At 59.3% G+C, this 455-nt stretch overlaps 1 protein-coding gene across 1 annotated transcript in view; it reads left to right on the forward strand.

The window, feature by feature from the left end:
• Ahnak2 (AHNAK nucleoprotein 2) overlaps positions 1 to 455 on the forward strand; it is a 40,112-nt gene that overhangs the window by 15,537 nt on the left and 24,120 nt on the right. Inside the window, exon 8 of the mRNA XM_013012767.1 lies at positions 16 to 446. Within this exon, the coding sequence (XP_012868221.1) occupies positions 16 to 446 (431 nt within the window). The remainder of the gene's footprint in view (positions 1 to 15; positions 447 to 455) is intronic.

A 455-nucleotide genomic window follows, 5' to 3' on the forward strand; every position in this document is an offset into this window, starting at 1 on the left:
GAGCTGACCTCAAAGGTCACCTGCCCAAGGTGCACATGCCCAGCCTGAAGATGCCAAAAGTGGACTTCAAGGGACCCAAGGCTGAAGCAGACACCACTGATCTAGAGGTAGCTCTGCCCAGCATGGAAATGGACAGCCAGACCCCCTGTGCCAAGCTGGAAGGGGACCTAGCCCTGGAGGACAAGGACATGTCCACCAAAGACAGCAAGCTCAAAATGCCCAAGTTCAAGATGCCGTCCTTTGGTTTGTCGGCATCCAGCAAGCCTTCAGAGGGCGCGGTGCAGGTGTCAGTGCCCAAGGTGCAGGGTGACGTGGACCTGCCCTCTGTCCACGGGGACCTGAAGACCCCTGAGGTCAGCATTCAGCTGTCCTCTGCTGAAATTGAGGCCAAGCTGGACCCACTGTCTGTGACCCTGCCCGAGGGCCAGCTGCCTGAGGGAGACCTGGCAGCCCAG

This window comes from Dipodomys ordii, unplaced genomic scaffold (genome assembly GCF_000151885.1).
Source record: "Dipodomys ordii isolate 6190 unplaced genomic scaffold, Dord_2.0 Scaffold2, whole genome shotgun sequence".
NCBI classification, from domain to species: domain Eukaryota; kingdom Metazoa; phylum Chordata; class Mammalia; order Rodentia; family Heteromyidae; genus Dipodomys; species Dipodomys ordii.